General features: G+C 32.6%; 1 protein-coding gene across 3 annotated transcripts in view; it reads right to left on the reverse strand.

Moving 5' to 3' along the window:
* tspan5a (tetraspanin 5a) overlaps positions 1–16,422 on the reverse strand; it is a 39,050-nt gene that overhangs the window by 8,789 nt on the left and 13,839 nt on the right. For 2 of the 3 annotated variants that reach the window (XR_015494691.1, NM_001006047.3), the window contains exons 2-8: positions 11,626–11,676; positions 10,200–10,346; positions 8,772–8,942; positions 6,419–6,544; positions 1,632–1,679; positions 1,432–1,548; positions 1,095–1,156 (exon numbers count right to left, since the gene is read on the reverse strand). Coding sequence is in view for 2 of the 3 variants with exons in the window: in NM_001006047.3 (NP_001006047.1) it covers positions 1,095–1,156; positions 1,432–1,548; positions 1,632–1,679; positions 6,419–6,544; positions 8,772–8,942; positions 10,200–10,346; positions 11,626–11,676 (722 nt within the window). In the remaining variant the exon portion in view is untranslated. Of the gene's footprint in view, positions 1–1,090; positions 1,157–1,431; positions 1,549–1,631; positions 1,680–6,418; positions 6,545–8,771; positions 8,943–10,199; positions 10,347–11,625; positions 11,677–16,422 lie in introns of those variants that run through there. The other variant, XM_087259170.1, reaches the window with a different exon arrangement.

Below are 16,422 nucleotides of genomic sequence, written 5' to 3' on the forward strand. Positions count from 1 at the left end.
ATAACGGTAATAATTAGTAATAATAATAATAAAAGTAGCAATTTATAATAATAATAATTAATAAAAATATTATTAATAATACTTATAATAATAATAATAATTATTATTAATAAAATAATTAATATTAAAAACAACCATACATAATAATAATAATAATTATAATTAATAATGATAATAATCAATAATAATAATTATAATCATTCACAATATTAATATTAATTCATTAATAATAATAATAATAATAAATAATAGTAATTAATACTACTACTAATAAATAATAATAATAATTAATAATGATAATCAACAAAATATTAATAATAATAATCATTAATAATAATAAAAATAATAATAATTAATAATAATAATAAGCACTTTTAATAAATAAATTATCGTGCATTAAACTTGCAACTGCTAAATAAATTAATGCAAATATGAAGGTAATTTAATACCAATAATAATTAAACGGCATATTAGAATAATTTCAAAACAATGGACATTAAAAACTGGAGTAATGATGCCGATAATTCAGCTTAATTCATTGGAAGAATAAATGAACTCAAATAAAGTAGTAGTTACTTCAAATCAGGGGCATCCAAACTCGGTCCTGGAGGGCCAGAGTTTGCAAATGCCTGCTTTAAATTAACATAAATCTAAAACTGAAATAATGATTCACAATATGATTTTTTTTTTGCTGTATTTTCACTAAAAATGCAGCTCTAAAAATAAAAAGTATTCCACACTTTTTGCCAGCTTTGTTAATGATTATTATAGTTCTTAAAATGAAATGTTATAAAAGTATTTTTTATTTAAACATTTACAAGTGAAGGTGAAAGTTGAGCAAGCATATTCATTTGGTTTTGTCCACAAGATGGCGCTTCTTGAAGTAAAATCTAAAACTAGGGCTGTTTGTGTTTTTCTTTTTTTTTTTTTTTTTTTTTTTAAGCTGTGGGAAGACTCCAGAAGCACACAGTCATTAACAGCATTAAAGCAGCCAGTCATTATGAATAAGCTCTGGGGTGAAAGAGAAAGCAGCGTGCTGTGACAGAATGCAAAAGTAGAGCAGAACCAAAGAGTTTGCATGCGTTTGCTCTTACCAGCTGGCTCTCACGGCCTCAATATCACTAACTAAATTCTGTGCAAGGCATATTCCAAAGATCTGTGGAGAAAAAACAGAGCAAAACGTGAAGTATAAACACAGCAGATACAGTCAATAAAGGCCCGTCCACACCATGAAGAATAATAATAGCCAGTGATGGAGTTTGTTTTAAAAAGTGATGCATTGATTTTGTTTCCCTGCATCGTTATCATTGTAGCTTTAGTTTTAGTGCTGCTGTTGTTTTACATTCATCATGCTCTCTTTATTGCTGTCTTTATAGTGACTGTCCATGATGTGAAGAGCCTTTAAAGACTGGATGAAGCTGATCTTCTGACCTGCAGCAGAGCGATTCCTATGAAGATCCCGGCCACCACCGTCAGGTTGTCCTGCAGCCACTTCTCAAACTGCGGCACACAACCTTTCACATGGATGTAAGTCTTCTGTTCTGCATCCTAGTGATGAATAAATGATGTGAGCGTTTATAAACGCACAGTGCTATGGGAGGCCGTTGGGGCCAAAGTGTATGGAAACTGACCGGTTTTGCGCGCACATCATATCCACACTGTGTGTTGATGACATCCTCCTGCAAAACAACACATTAATACATTAATATTAACAACAGTATAGCATGTCAACAGTGCCCTACAATAGTCCAGTGTGTTGAAGTGACCAGATAAGGACTGAAAATAGCAAACCCTGATGGAGTCACTTCTTCATTTTGTAATCCTTCTTCCAAACAGACAAGCAGTCTGAGAAGGGTGCGCGACGTAGCCTATTTGAGGACCGGAAGGGAGACGCGAGATTACCGGGAGATTATCATTTATTTGCAGGCATCCGGAGACTCGACTTCCCACCCATCTCATAATTCTCTCTTCATATAGCCGTATGCCTATTACATATCCATAAAACACTGTGATATAACCGGGCTCGGATCGGATCGCTTTCTCACTGCAATCGATCCGATCCAGAGTTCGTTTCAAACGAGCTGAGACCACCTCATCCAAGCGATCTCGGAGCGATTGATTTGGCGCGGATCCGAGATCGATTGGTGGTTTCACATATGCTAAACGAACCGTGCTAACTGGGCAAACGAGACAGGTTCCCAAACAAAAGTGTAGGTGTGAAAGCACCCTTAGTTTCATCCTGAATATCGGTTCCTCTTTCAAATCAATTCTGAAAATCTTGATGCAGCGTTTTTTTTGTTTGCCCAATATTTATTTATTTATTTATTTATCTTTTTATTGATATACAGTATTTAGAGGGAGGGGAGATGTTATTTATTTATGTGAATTGGGAAAGCCAAAAATTATATTATACCACACTAATATGGAGACCAAAATCACATTAGACAATTCTTTAATAAACATCTACAAAATGTAACACTAAAGAAATTAGTTCCTGTAGATATTCCAAGATATTGTACTATATCAGTTTTTTCGAAAATCATTTATCATATATATTAAAGCCTATATATTTATCAATATTCCCCCTTTCTCCTTTAAAATAATTAATTTACTTTTTTTAATGACATACATTTACAATGCAGCATATTTTACCATGTTTTTAACATCATGTACATGAGAGAAAAAAAAGAGTCTATTGTCATTTTTAAAGGGCTAATTCTCCAAAAAATGAAAATTTAATCCTCATTCACTCAACCCAAAAATCTTTAAAAGTGCCTTTAATGTTATACACACACACACACACACACAAAAATATTATTTGGAAGTATATTAGAAACTGTATATTGGAAACCGTATATTGGAAACCGGTAGCCGTTGACATCCGTTAAAATGAAAAAATAAAAACATAAATAAAAAATAGAAGTCAATGACTAAAAGTTTCCAACATTCTTCAAAATATCTTCTTTTGTGTTCAAAAGAAACCCATAATAGTTTTAAAACTATTTGAGAGTGAGTAAAAGATTACAAAACTTGTATTTTTGGGTGAACTATACAACAACTTAGTTTTACCTTTGAATAAAAGTCCAAAATAAAAGTTAAAAATTCTTGCAATAAAATTAATATCAAATGTAACAAAACAAAAAAAAAACATAATGTACTTAACTTAAAGATAACAACTTAAAGATCAAATGACTTTTTACAGTGTAAATAAATTTAAACAGTGTATATATATATATATATATATATATATATATATATATATATATATATATATATATATATATATACAGTATATATATATATATATATCGAGACCAGTTCTGTCTGGTTCTTGAATCTGATTGGCTAATAGCTGTGCAATATTCTGGCAGAAACAGCACTCGTACCACCCTTTTCACTGTCTGGTTCTTGAATCTGATTGGCTGATAGCCTTGCAATATTCTGCCAGTAATAGCACTTAACCCACCCTTCACCCTTCACCTTTGAGTATTACTCCACCCACATACAGCAACAAGTAGAGGACACTCTACACTTTACAAATATTGCTGCTGTTGGACAACATAATGTACTTTTGAGGCTTTTTTTAGTCAAGAATGTAGTCGTTTAGATTGCAACTATGCAGTTTATTTATAAGGATAGTGCCTATTTTAACAAATGTATCATTTCTGAGAGACAGCGGGCGGCAGCCATTAGCCGATCATTGAGCAAAGACGGTTGCAGATGTTCATCCCTATAAGAAAACCAGCATAATTCCAAACTACTCTAGTAGTGCTGTATTTATACCATAGTAGTATTGTGATCTCCCGATTGCAACAGAGAAATATTGGGAAATCTCTGTAGACTGATGGCATTTCATGCCGTTCAGCCTTATAATCCTAAAGTGTGAGCAAATTCACCTGTTTTGTGATCACTTTAGACATTACGCTATAGAAGCATTCAAACACTAGCTCTAAATTGACGCTGGTGAATTAGCAACGGTTTTTGCTGTTCTGACGTCAGATGCAGATGCGAAGGAATGGCGGAAGAAAGTAGTTCCTCATTCAAAAGGGTTTTGAGACTCTCCGTGTTTGATTTTCTTTTTTATACACACGATTATGCCGTCGAACTGTTGTATAACTGCAATATCACACTCGTAGTCAGTTTTTTCTTTTCTTTTTTTTTTTTAAAGAAAATTATACTGTTCATCAAGGCAGGATTTAGCAATTGTTAAACTGTAAAATATTAATTTTAATTTTATACTAATATATTATTTCTTTAGTTATATTCTCACTATAAATGCTTTTCCCTTATCTTTTCTTCCTGTAGCTTACAGTGAATTTATCACCGGCAGTTTCCTTTATAATGAACTGAATGTATGACTGCAATCACAGAAGGGCTCAAAACCGAATTAATGTAGACGACATTTATCTGCAATGAGTTAAGAGCTCATAACTGGCCATAATTCCTCCTGTTTGTCGTTTAGTGTGCTCCCAGTGCTTGTTTATTGTCAGTGAAATGTTATTTTTACTCTATTCACGTAGTCCAAATCCTGTTTTATAGTGCTCTTTTGTTTGGCTCTGTCACCTATTGTTCAGACTTTCCTCTCCAGCTTTCAGCGTCTCTTAATCAGGAAAACACTGGCATACGAATTAAGCTCAGAAAATAACTGCGCTTCATTTTTCAAGAGCAAGACGACAGGGGTTATCTGACTATGACGAAGATACTTTTGCAACTCATTTAAATTGGTTTTATTATTGGCACTTTTTTTACATTTTAACTACTGGGGTTTAGAAATGTTTAGTTAAAGTGTTACAAAGCATTCGTTAAATTACTAAAGATGAAGATTTATTCTATATATCAGGGGTCAACTCTGATAAAAAAACTATTTTTTCACATTGCCATTATGGGGGATTGTGTGTAGAATGTTGAGGAAATAAATTAATTTAATCCATTTTGGAATAAGGCTGTAACATAAAAAACTGTGGAAGCGCTATGAATACTTTCGGATGCACTGTATATGACTATAAAAATGTTAGAGATGTTAGACTGTTTTTTGTGTTGCAAGTATGCTCGTGTTTATATAGGTCTATTGTTGTGTGTGCAACGTTTGTATATTTATAACCATCTCCAAGAAATGTGGGCGTTGAGAGTCACTGGCATTGTTATTTCTGTGCTGAATGATTAAATGTAAATGGAAACTGACATTTGCAGCGATTTTTTTTTAAAGTATTGACTAGGGATGTAACGGTATCAGAATTTCACTGTACGGTAATACCTCGGTATGAATGTCACGGTACGGTATTTATTGAATCATTTACAGGAAAAACAAAACTTTTGAAAATACTCCAAAAAAGTGCCAAAAGTGTCAATGACATACAAATTAGCCATCTATCTGTAAGCTTTGAAACAGGAACTTCAATTTTAATAACAAAAAAATATTAAACCATGTAAAAAAAATAAAGTTTCAATTTAGTATTGTTGAAAACTCATCACATTCAACATTTAATCACTCACTCACTTAGATAGAGATGGGTTTAAAGGAAAATTATCATATAACAATAATCTGGTAAAAGCTGGTATCTCTGGGTATTTACAATGTCCCCTGCAACAGAAAAAAACCCTCTCATTTGGGACTGAGGATTCTGGGACAGAGATATGACTTGGCCCAGGTTGACAGCAGTGGGTAACGTTGTGCATTGTCTTTCCCCCACTTGAGAAGACAAACCATGAGTGAGATAGAGATCTCTTTGCGGTACAAGTCAATGTCTGCATCAATCTGAACAGTGTGCTGTGTTTCTGCAGTCCCCATGACTGCTATTAGTCGTATTCCCCAACTTGCAGGCACGTGCACACATAGGGCTCAACCTGTGCAGTGCACATGCCCTTTTTAGTCTTGGATAGAAAATGCCCTTCCAAATCGATCAAAAGTGCCCCCGCGACGCGACACAACCTCCGTCCAGCCCTTCAGTAGACAACACCGCTCTTGAGTATGCGCGCTCAACCCCCCCTCGGCGCTTTACAATACGCGCGAGACAACACAGCTGATCAGAACGTGCGCGACAACACTGCTATTCAGTACGCGCGCGGCGACAACACCCGCTTTAGGTTCGATCATTTCCATCTTTTTTTCATCTCCGCTACTAGCAGCACACTCCATTTCCGCATTACTGGATCTGTAGCGACAGCAGACCGCAAAGGATTATGGCCACGCCTGGGCTGATAGGAAATGTAGTTTAAGCTACCTCCCGTTCGCTTCATTCGCCTGAGCAAATTTTCTCAGAAGACCTATAGTTTTACCGAGTCATGCGACTTCGGTAATATCGAAAAAAATTAATATTGCGGTATGACGGTATTTACAATACCGTTACATCCCTAGTATTGACATAAAAACAAATTTAAAAATGCAAAACTAAAATGTGTGATGGTCATATAGACTTACCGCGGGGTCTTTGGTGCAGCAGGAGAAGGGGACGCCACATTTTTCTCTGCTAGGGTTGCTGTCAGTGCAGTTGAAGTAGATGTTGAGGTTCCAGTCGTCTGCTCCAAACGCCCCACAACATTCCCACTGAACAAACCACACAATTGGGCATGCAATTACGATGCATCATAAAATCAAAGCAAAATTGCAATAATTGGGAATATTGGCACAATGTAAGCACTGATGCATTGGATAGTATTCTCTATTTAATACACATCAATGTCACAGATGTGGCATTAGAGAGCGACTGTACGAAAGAAAAGCCAAAATCCCCCGTGTTTCCCATTACAGCTGTATTGGATGCTGATGTACAGAGCTTTACTGCTTCTGTCGTCTTTATCATGCACCGTCAGCAAGGAAATAACATGACAGCGTCTGCCTGACTCTGATATCTAATTAAATCTGTCTCGAGGAAAGTCATCTGCTGGAAACAGATCTGCTGCACAGAGCAAAAAAGCTAGAGAAACGCTGTGTTAGAAGGGTTTTGCTTAGGAAACAGTGTCATTTGTGTGTCTGTTCTTTATTGCAGTCGTTCACGCAAAATTGAAAGCTTTCCACATCATTTACTCACACTCAAGTGGTTCTTTTGTTTTATAAATACAATAGTATATTTATTTAATTATATATTATATATGTTTTTTTTATTTTACATGTTATTTTTTATTTAATTTTATTACATTTTATTTTATTTTTATTACATTTTATTATTTTTTATTTTGATGTATTTTATTATTTTATTTTATTTTAATTTTTTTATTATTTTACTTTATTTTATTTATTCATTTAATTTTAATTAATTTAATTTTTAATAATTTAATTTTTATTTATTTTTTTTATTTAATTTTATTATTTTATTATAATTTTTTTATATATATATATTATCTGATTTAATTTTATTTTCCAAATAACATTGTCCTTAGACACTGGCAACCTAAATCTAACCTAATATTTTCCAAATTTTTTATTTTGATTTATTTATTTATTTTGATTTATTTATTTATTTATTTATTTTTTCATTTTTTAAAATTTTTTATTGTTTTCTATTTTTATTTTATTCATTTATTTATTTATTTATTTATTTATTTATTATTATTATTAATTTTATTATTGTTATTATTATTATTTATTTTATGCAAACACGATTTTCTGAACCATGGAAGTAAATGGCTGTCTTTTCCAACATTCTTCAGAATATCTTTATTTGTGTTCAGAAGAAGAACACAAGAAACAGTAAATGATGACAGAGTTATCCTTTTAACATGAAAAAAATGAATATAACCAGTGATAAGCTTTTTAAGTTTTAAGCTGGAATAGCTGACCATTGCATTTTAATGGTTTCCTTTATATTCAGCTGTTATATGTGTTCTGCATGCCAGGCTAAAATTTGCTGATGCCATCCCAATAAACACGTCCTGTAGTCCAACATTGTTGTTTTAACGGCCAAGAGTTTACGCATGACTTTAAACTGTACAGTTATCAAGAGCTTGCATTATTTATTTACTTAACATTTTCAGGCCTTTTAAACACCAGATGGAAGGCTATGAGGGAGACTAATTAATGACAATTTCATTTGTGGGTAAACTTGCCTTTTAATTACGAGTTAAAATGTCATATATGCTGGCGGCACGGTGGCTCAGTGGTCAGCACTGTCACCTCACAGCAAGAAGGTTGCTGGTTCGAGTCCCGGCTGAGTCAGTTGGCATTTCTGTGTGGAGTTTGCATGTTCTCTCTGTGTTCTCCTGGCTTTCCTTCGGGTGCTCCGGTTTCCCCCACAGTCCAGACACATGCGCTATAGGGGAATTGGATGAACTAAATTGGTAGTGTATGTGTGTGTGTGAATGCGAGAGTTTATGGGTGTTTCCCAGTAATGGGTTGCGGCTGGAAGGGCATCCGCTGCATAAAACATATGCCAGAAAAGTTGGCGGTTCATTCCACTGTGGCAATAAAAAGTAATAAAAAACATCTTCCTGTCCCAAATGGCAGCATTTCCTGAGACTGACCCAGTAACCTTCTAAATGTCAAGCATTTTTTATAACTGGCAGTAAACAAAATCTGGATCTGACAGCTCACCCTTCTAAAACGTGCGCTGAAAGCTCAGTAAAAGCGAGCGGCGAGGGATTTTAGTGAGTGCTGACGGTGGATAAAGAGTCTTGAAGTCACGCTAGCGCTCTGAGATCTGCCTGTTTGCACTTCTGTCAGGACATGTGCTGGATATAAACTTTGGCCTTTTTTAATCCCGTCATTTCTTTCATCTCATTTGCAGCGTTCCCTATTCTCGCTTTCATTGTGTTTGAGGCATGAACACGTGTCTTACATATTCCTGAGTGAAGTCGATGAGGTTCTGCAAATCGATGTCGTCTCTGTAGGCTCGGATGTTGTTGTTGATGAAAAAGTTGAGCTGGTCTTTAATCCAGTCTTTAAAGACGAAGGCCAGGATGCCGGCGGTGAGCTCCAGGAAGAAGATTATCCCCAGAAACACAGAAAACTGGGAGCAAAAAAACAACAAAAAAAAAACAGATCTTTGCATACTGAAGTGCGAAATTTTCATATGCATTTTTTCGTCTGCCACATTCTGTCTTTATATTAATTTATGCACTGTGTTTGTCATGAAGTGATCTGTGCTGGTCAAGTGACGGCATTCTGTATTTTGCCTTTCGCATGTACGGTGGCTCTGAACTGTCAAAACACACATCAAATCGCTTTTTCAGATGCGATAAACTGAAAAATTTGACCCGATTTTGACGGACGAAAGTTTTGCAGGCAGTTTGTTAATACGATCAACAAAATGTTGAGGTCGAATTTATTTTGTAACGTACGAAAATGTCGGATTCAGTGTGCAATAACCTTAACACCACTATGACGTCTATCAGACGTTGAAATTTGGTTGATAATTTTTTGACACACTGAGGAAGGCTTTGTGCCGAAACGTCTGTTTGTCTGTTATCACCCATAAAATGTAAGAAAAAGTACAAATAAAAACAGTACGAAGCAATTGAGTGCGAATCATTACCTTCTGTTGATAATTATTTGGTCATACCTGAGAAATAAATGTCAGTTTTTGACGTCAATATGATGTTGGTTTAAGATGTTGGCTCGACGTTGGATTTTGGTCACTTTTCAACACAACCTAAAATCAACCAAATATCAACGTCTAATGATGTTGTGGCTTGACTATGTGTGGACGTTACCACTATGACCTCTATTAGACATTAGATTTTGGTTGCCTTACTTGGCGAATAAATGTCAGTATTTGACGTCAACATGACGTTGGTTTAAGATGTTGGCTCTACATTGGATTTTGGTCAGTTTCCAACACAACCTAAAATCAACCAAATATCAACGTCATTTACTGTCTATTGGACGTCAAAATAACATTGTCCTTTGACACTGGTGACCTAAATCTAGCCTAATATTAATGTATTATAACGTTGTGTGTCTGCTGGGATAGGTCATAATACCATAATCTTAAAAATATCGTAAACCGTGATGAACACTTCAGCAATTAATCGCAACAAGAAAATGTGATCTTAGAGTGGTTTACAAACCTTAATTCATTCAAATTGAACCATATTGAAATAACATTTGAGAATGATTAAAATATAAAACTCACAATCAGAGATAATTACAATGCTTCCTGACGTTAGATGCATTCAAACCTATTGCAGAGACTTCAAATATCACGTGACCTGCTCTTTCAAAAAAAAAAAATCACTAAATACTACAAATAAGAATCAAAACTTACAAATTTGAGCAGGAAGGTGTTTTCCCTTAAGGCTCCGATACAGCCAGCAAAACCCAGGATGAACATCACCCCTCCAACCACCAAAAACAACCACACTGGGTCAAATCCACCCAGATCCGTGATGGAGGAGATATTAGAGAGAACTCCCTGATAAACACACACACACACACACACACACACACACACACATATTTACAAGTGTGTCATTATGAATGCAGACTTTTCAGAGGTGACAACATAAGCATCACCAATAATCAAATGTATGACAGTATCCGATTGTTAAGTGAAACACACAATATCTCCACATATAATATATCTTTTAAACTATATATATTTTTAATGTTTTCAAACCAGAATTCCCAAAATGAAATTCGAATGTGTAAATAAAAAACACGTACGAATCACAAAATGTGAAACTGCTAATTATTGGCATTTTGTGTGTAAAATCATAAAAATAAATAACTGAAATAACATATATGGAGAGTTATATTATTGCAAAAGCAAGATATTGTATTTTAATTAAATGTAACTTGATGTACTAAAATAAATAATAATAAATAATATGAATGCTATATATACAGTAATATACAATAATAATAATAATTATAATAATAATAAAAGCAATAATAAAGAATATTTCAGTTATTGTCAAAGCAAGTTTTCGTATTTTAATTTAATGTAATTGATGTACTAAAATAAATTTTTATTTATAATTTAATTAATTATTTTTATTATATATTCATAAATAATTTAAATAATATGAATGTATATATAATAATAATATTAATAATAATAAATAATATTTTATTTCAGTTACTGCTAAAGCAAGTTTTCGTATTTTAATTTAATGTAACTTAATGTGCTAAAATAAAACTGTAATAAATAAATTATATAGAGAGAGAACATTAAAAATCTAAATAATATGAATGCTGTATGTAACAATAATAATATTAATAATAATAATAAATAATATTTTAATTCAGTTACTGACAAAGCAAGTTTTCAGATTTTAATTAAATGTAACTTGATGTACTAAAATAAAACTGTAATAAATAAAAAAGTATATACTGGGAACATGAAAAAATCAAAATAATTAGAATGCTTTAATAACACAATATTAACAATAACAATAATAAGAAAAAAAAATTCTAACTCAAGTAAATTTAAAATACATTAAACAAAATTATATATATATATATATATATATATATATATATATATATATATATATATATATATATATATATATAAATTATGTCAGTGATTCATTCTAAAAATAACCATACTCAACAAACCACCGCTGCATCTCATACAGTATTTAATGTCAAGAACACGCAACATCTCAGCCTCACATGTGCATTAATATTCCTATCAAATAAAGATGACTTCTATGGATTATGCAGTAGATTCACTGGATTTCTCTTACCTTCTCACTCCATGCCCACAATCCGATTCCGAGGAAAGCCACGCCAAGCAACTGTAAAACAAGACAGAAATACTATATCTGTAGTCTGGTAAAGGTGATTCATTAAGATGTGACAACACACATCAGAATTTTATTTATTTATATCTTTAAAGAATTTTACAGTATGTTTCTAAATATTATAGAAAACAAAATGTGTTTAGTGTTGATTTATTTTACTATGTTGTCTATGATGTTTATTGTTGGTTTACTCAGGTCACTTAAAACAAGAGATTACAAATCTCAAGATGTTTTCTTGGTAAAATGAAGGTTTAAATAAAACAAAATAAATAAAAACAAAACTCACAAATTGGCAAAATAAAAACAAAGTCAAAAATAAAAAATTACACCGTGAAAAGTTGATCATTTGTACATTTTTTAATACTTGTCGATGTCAATTTTATTTATAAAGCACTTTTATACACAACCAAAGGTTGACCAATGTGCTAAACAATACAAATCACAAAGAACAAGTATAAAATTATGGCTAAAGCAAACAATTCTCACTAATAGTTATTATAGCTAAAAACAAACAATACTCTGACAAAATACTGATACTGATAAAATGCCAAATCAAAAAGGTAAGTTACACAATTGTATTGGTAATACATAATTGTATTGTTCAGTTTTGCCAAACGTTTGAATCGAATCGGATTAGACCATCAGCATCTCCTAAAAAGCCAAACGTTTAGATGTAAAAAAAAAACAACAATAGTCAAAATGCAAATACTAACAGTATTCAGGTACACTTACGTAAAAAAAAAAAAAAAAAAAAAAAAAAAAAAAAATATATATATATATATATATATATATATATATATATATATATATATATAATTCAATTCAATTTTTTATTATTATTTTTTTTATTGAGATTAACAAGACAATACGTATACAATACAACAAAGGAAAAATTACAGTGTCTTATTTTTCTTATTTTCCCACTATCCCCTTAAAATAAAATAAATTCAAATGTATGAATTATAAACAAACATATCCTCTAAAAGAAATAATAATAAATAAAAAAAATACAAGAATTAAAAGAAATTGTTAAACAATATAATAATAAATGAGCAAGTTTACGATAAAAGCAAAAAATAAAATAAATAAATAAAATAAATAAATATATAAAATTATAATAATAACAATTGAAAAAATTGTGATTAAAAGTTCACATTAAGGAGTCAATATTTCCTCTTTTCAATTATTTACTGTTTATTAGATCTGATATCAACTAAACAAGGTGCGCCTTTGATATAGTCTAAAACAGGGTTCCAGGTCTTGTAAAAAGATTTGAGAGATCCTGCAAGTAAACATCTTAAAAGTTACAAACGATACAATTTCTTATGCTCAAATGCTTTTAAACTCCTTATATAATCACAGGCCTCAAAAACACATGCAAATAATAAACTACAGTCCAAACACAACGCTGCATATCTTGCAATGTGACTATTGATAGCGATAATGCTGAAACAGTATACCATGCAGCCCTAAAATTGTTTGTAAATTAGACAGTATTTAACTGTAATATGAGCTGTATTTTATTGTAGGACAGTTATGCAGTATGCTACTGTATTTAAAAAGTTGCATTGTGAAAATGACTGTATATTTTACAGTAAAGATACAGTGTAGAATACTAAAAATACATGCACAGCAAGATAAACAGTGATGGAAATGTAAACGCAGTATTTTTGCTGTATCTGATTTACAGTAAGTCCTGTAGATTTCGCAGAAAATTCTGAACAGTGTAGTGTGACTAGACTTTAATGTCTGCAGAAGCTGCACTGGTCTCGGTTGGTTCGCAAGTATTTGGGGTTTATTTTTAGAGTGTCAGTAAATAGGAATGCAACTCTTATCTGCTTGCATGCAGCTCTTACTAAATAAAAAAGAGTGTTTTCTCCAAAGTACACAGTGTTTCCGTGCTTTAAAAATCTTTCCTAGGGAGACATTAGTCATAATAAAGACAGCAAGAATTTTATCAAGCCTGATAAAACATAAGGTCATGAACACAGAATGTGTAAGGTGGCAAACAACCTGCTTTACTCCTCAAGGAACACTCCACTTGCTTGGGAAAATATTTTACAACTCCCCTAGAGCTAAACAGTTTAGTTTACCATCCATTAGTTGAGTTTTACCATTGTTTAATCCATTCAGGCTCTAGGCGGAGCACTTTTAGCTTAGCATAAATCATGGAATCAGATTAGACCATTAGCATCTCACTAAGATATGGATAGGAAATACTTGCTTAATAATCAAGGAACGATAATATTCTAGTCGTACTGGCCTAGAAATGATCAACTTTTCATTTTTTCATTTCAGTCTTAGTACACAATGTTGCTAGAGAAGAGAAAACTAAATAAGCTTATTTTTTTGAAAGAGATGCTAATGGCCTAATCCGATTCAATGACCTATGCTAAGCTAAGCTAAACGTGTTCTCGACAGATACTAAGATCAGCTGAATGGACTTGGTTTTGAAATTAGCGAGAACACTTTTAGCTTAGCTTAGCATCGATTATTGAATCAGATTAGACCATTAGCATCTGTAAAGATTTCAACAAATAACTTGAGATAACTTTGAAAGGTATGCTCTGCTTATTTTGGAAATGGGCTCATTTTGCACTCTACTAGAGTTAAAAACTTGAGTTTTACCATTTTTTTATCCATTCAGCAGATCTCCGGGTTTGGCGGGAGCACTTTTAGCTTAGCTTAGCATAAATCATTGAATCAATGGAAATTGAAAAGTTGCTATTTTCTTGGCTGATATCCCTAGGAACTATCTGCTTGTTAAGTGTGACGTCACGCGAAGTGACTTCTAGGTCCAAGCGCTCTATTCAACTGAATGGGGGAGATTCATGAAATGGTAATAATAAACGTTTACAAAGCGATTTAATACTTTCGAAAATCACGATCGCAATATATATATCCATGCCTATCCGATGGCCAGAAAGTGATTCATTTTTTTATAAATTGTTAAAATTTTGGTATTTGTTATGCAGCAAGCCCAGAGATTGTTGTGCACACTATTATTTTATAAAAAATTAACTTTAATGTGTGATATGAATAAAAAGTGTTCATAAACGAATGATTTCTCAACTCAAATGAGTGGCGGCTTGGACCCGGAAACAGTACGTCACCAACACGTCACCACTTAACAATCGGATAATGTCATTCTGGCGTAATGATTAAGGAATTTGACGTAGCGATGCAACTACCGACGATTCAGAATGAGCGAGATGCTAATGGTCTAATCCGATTCAATGATCTATGCTAAGCTAAGCTAAAAGTGCTCCCGCCAGATCCTGAGATTGGCTGAATGGATTCAATAATAGTAAAACTCAAGTCTTCAACCCTAGGGGGATTTTAAAATTAGATAACTTTTTTTTTTATACTAAAAAAAAAAAAACATTTTTTTTTTTAGACTTCTTTCTAAACATTTCAACAGCCTCACCACTGACTCAGACACATTTTTTTTGCAGTTTGCTCTTACATGGTGACATCTGAGCAAACATCTGCCCCTTCCCGTGAGACATATGTCCTCATTACGTCCACAGGATTCTGCTAGCCTAAACTGGAGATCATGACATTTATTTCTGCCCTATTTCTTCATACTTAATTCACATTTAGTGTTATAAATACACACTGTGTTAAAATGTGCTTTAATGCTTACAAGTTATTTTGCAGAAATTAAAACGATGTAATTCGTGTGAAGAAATCTTCTTTGGGGTTACAAATCATTTTGGGTGGGATTTAACCTTTTCCCTAAAAACTAGAAGGGAATGTCTGAAAAACTTGAATTTTTCTGGCAAGGTTTACACAACATATGAATAAAATAAAATCTTCCTGTGTTACATTAATGTTATTTGGTCTTATATTATTCTCAAGAGCTTATTTTTAACTTGTCTGCAGATATTTTTGCATCTAAAGCATTTTAGTTTCACATTCAAAATGTCTGTAGTTTCAGATTGTTCAGTACATTCAAATGCCACGTTAATATAATGATGGCAAATGTTTACAAATTAATTTTTTCCCTTGATATTTGAATAATTAAAGTTGTTTTTTAGCCCCTTTACTGTCACACCACACATTTTGAGTTCACACTTGAACATTATGGTGATATATGAATATTATTTATAGTTTGTCAAGATAACTTCAGGTTTAGAGAATACAAAAAAATAAATAAATATTAAAAAAAAATGATCCGCCCATGAGACTGTGACAGTTAAGCAGTTAATATCACAAACAACACACTGTGATGCTGAAATAGCTGCATGTTTTCCGGTTCGCTCTATTGTGCCTTGAAAAGTTGGATAGCAATGAATGGAGTCTTTGTGAAGCACACAACTTCTGTCTGCTTCTGTAATCAAGTCCAAGAAACTAAACTGTCTGTCCTTCATGCTTCACTTTCAAAGTCTCCCTTCGATTAGAAAAAGTTTGACGAATTTTGTTTAATTCCTTTATTTTTGCAGAATAAGTATTTAAAGTTGCAACAAAGTTGCATTATAAAAAAGTTCCCGTTTTTATAATGGGATATACAGTTGAAGTTAGAATTATTAGCTCCGCAGTTTACTTTTTTCTCTAAATTCTGTTTAACGGAGAGAGGATTTTCTTCAACACATTTCTAATCATAATAGTTTTAATAACTGATGTCTAATAAGTGATTTATTTTATCTTTGTCATGATGACAGTAAATAATATTTTACTGGATATCTTTCAAGACAATTCTATACATCTTAAAGTGACATTTAAAGGCTGAATAAGGTT

The sequence above is a fragment of the Danio rerio genome, chromosome 7 (assembly GCF_052040795.2).
Source record: "Danio rerio strain M-AB ecotype USA chromosome 7, GRCz13ab, whole genome shotgun sequence".
NCBI classification, from domain to species: Eukaryota; Metazoa; Chordata; class Actinopteri; order Cypriniformes; family Danionidae; genus Danio; species Danio rerio.